The sequence below is a fragment of the Sinocyclocheilus rhinocerous genome, unplaced genomic scaffold (assembly GCF_001515625.1).
Source record: "Sinocyclocheilus rhinocerous isolate Xijiao unplaced genomic scaffold, SAMN03320098_v1.1 scaffold2743, whole genome shotgun sequence".
NCBI classification, from domain to species: Eukaryota; Metazoa; Chordata; class Actinopteri; order Cypriniformes; family Cyprinidae; genus Sinocyclocheilus; species Sinocyclocheilus rhinocerous.
This window is the reverse complement of record NW_015663513.1, coordinates 363,451-365,396: the sequence shown is the minus strand read 5'-3', so window position 1 is coordinate 365,396 and position 1,946 is coordinate 363,451. Positions and strand designations below refer to the sequence as shown.

The window sequence follows — 1,946 nt, the reverse complement described above, 5'->3', positions numbered from 1 at the left end:
AGGGTTAAAAAAACTAGCATCTCATAACCTTGCTCATAACTTTTTCCATTCTTTTTTTCCAGAAAAGAACAGGACAGGGCAAAAACACAAAAGAAGAAGAAAGAAGATCCCTCAGTCATTAAAGAACAAGAAGTGTAAGTTTGAATTCTATATTTCTGATTGTGTGTGTTACTTTGCATCTATTGATGCATGCTGATTATTTTGCAGAAATTGCAATATGCTTATTTGAATGGCATGATATATCAACATTGACTCACAGTATACAGTTTGATTATATCTATTCTAATATTTTCTCCAAAAATAGAATGCTTTTAGTGAAAAGTTTGGATATGGGACTTTAAAAAGTTAATCAATGATTCCCAGAGGCACATAAACCTTAATCAGAACTTCACGTATTAACAAAAATAATACATCCATACAGAACTTCAAAGCTCTAAGTAGTGGCCTCTCCATGTTCCATTTAATAAAGAATTTTGAGTATACTGATGTCACGGTAAATTCAATCCCCACATGTAAAACAAAATAGTTTAAACTTAATTTAAAATTTGTATTTAGCTGTACCATACAAATATTATTTCAAATCAAATAAAATTAAACTTAAAATTTATTTTTATATACTGTCCAGTAGTTTTGCCAAAAGTACCCGTACTTCAGTACCAAGTCGATACTTAAATTTTAAAAATGTAACCATACCAGTCTTTATGCAAAATCTGTAATAGAGAGTAGTGGATCGATCCAGTACCCGCTAATAGGCAGCAGCTTTTAGTCTTTACTGTATTTGTGTGAGCACTCGGTGAAGAGCATCAAAAATTTCAGTTTGAGTCACAGCGAACAATGAGCTCTGAATAATTTTATATTTCTCCATCGTTTTTAATTCGATTGTCATTCACAATACTTCGTGGGAGTTTTTTTTCTTTCACCAAAACCGTTAGATATAGGCCAACAGTCTTGTACATGTCTTTTTGTCAGATTTTCATATACTATACTTTTTTGCTTCAAATAAAAGTTTGTAATGTTGTGTTTCACCTTGAGGCTGTTTGTCTTGGTTCATGGCTTAAAGAGCTTTAAAAAATACTTTTTTAAAAATCCCTATGGAAAAAAATGAATTGCAAAAAATACTTCAGAAACAAGTGCCACTGAAAAAGGGGGAAAGTCTATAGCGGGTGAACTGAAGTGATATTAGCTTCATTGATTATAAAGGGAGTGCTCTTTGCTTGGATTCTCTATGTAGGCTAACCCATTTATAATTTGACTAAAAATATAATTTTTCATGCTGCAGTTTACACACTGCAAAGTTTCGAGAGTGAAGGAAAAATATCTATCAAAATAGAACTGTGCATTATGTGTTGATCTTTTTAATGCAATGTTTACATAATTGAACAATATTTTAAGGCTCCATGCTAATGTTTTAACATTGTTTACTACTTAATACCATTAATAATTGACTCATTATATTTATTTTTTTAATTAAACAATTAAAATATGTAATTTTTTTAATTTAAAAAAGTTTAATTAAAAAATGATTGTAAAATAGTCACAATAGTTTTGCTATAGTACCTAAATTTACTGTATTAGTTTCATCTACTGAAATTCTGGTACTGTGACAACACTACTGTCCAGTAATGCAGCTAGATCACTAGATATATCCAAACAATTTATGACAAATGTACATTTTCCAAATTTTCAATTGGAACACCTGTTCTTCTAATGCCCTTACTCTTTTTGGATAGACTTCAAATTAGACATGACACAAATTTTTAATAAAACAAGATATTTGCAGACAAATGGTCTTTTTTTTTTTTTTTTATCCATACTTGTCAAAATGTACCATTAATTATTTATCATATAAATATTCTAAAGCAGTATTTCACCCCACAATGATAATTCTGTCATCATTTACTCACCTTCACAACATTCCAAACTCATTGGATTTTCTCTCCCTCTCT

General features: G+C 29.9%; 1 protein-coding gene across 1 annotated transcript in view; it reads left to right on the top strand.

The window, feature by feature from the left end:
- The window catches only part of fcf1 (FCF1 rRNA-processing protein), a 23,585-nt gene that overhangs the window by 2,191 nt on the left and 19,448 nt on the right, over nt 1-1,946 (top strand). The window contains exon 3 of the mRNA XM_016539311.1: nt 63-134. Within this exon, the coding sequence (XP_016394797.1) occupies nt 63-134 (72 nt within the window). The remainder of the gene's footprint in view (nt 1-62; nt 135-1,946) is intronic.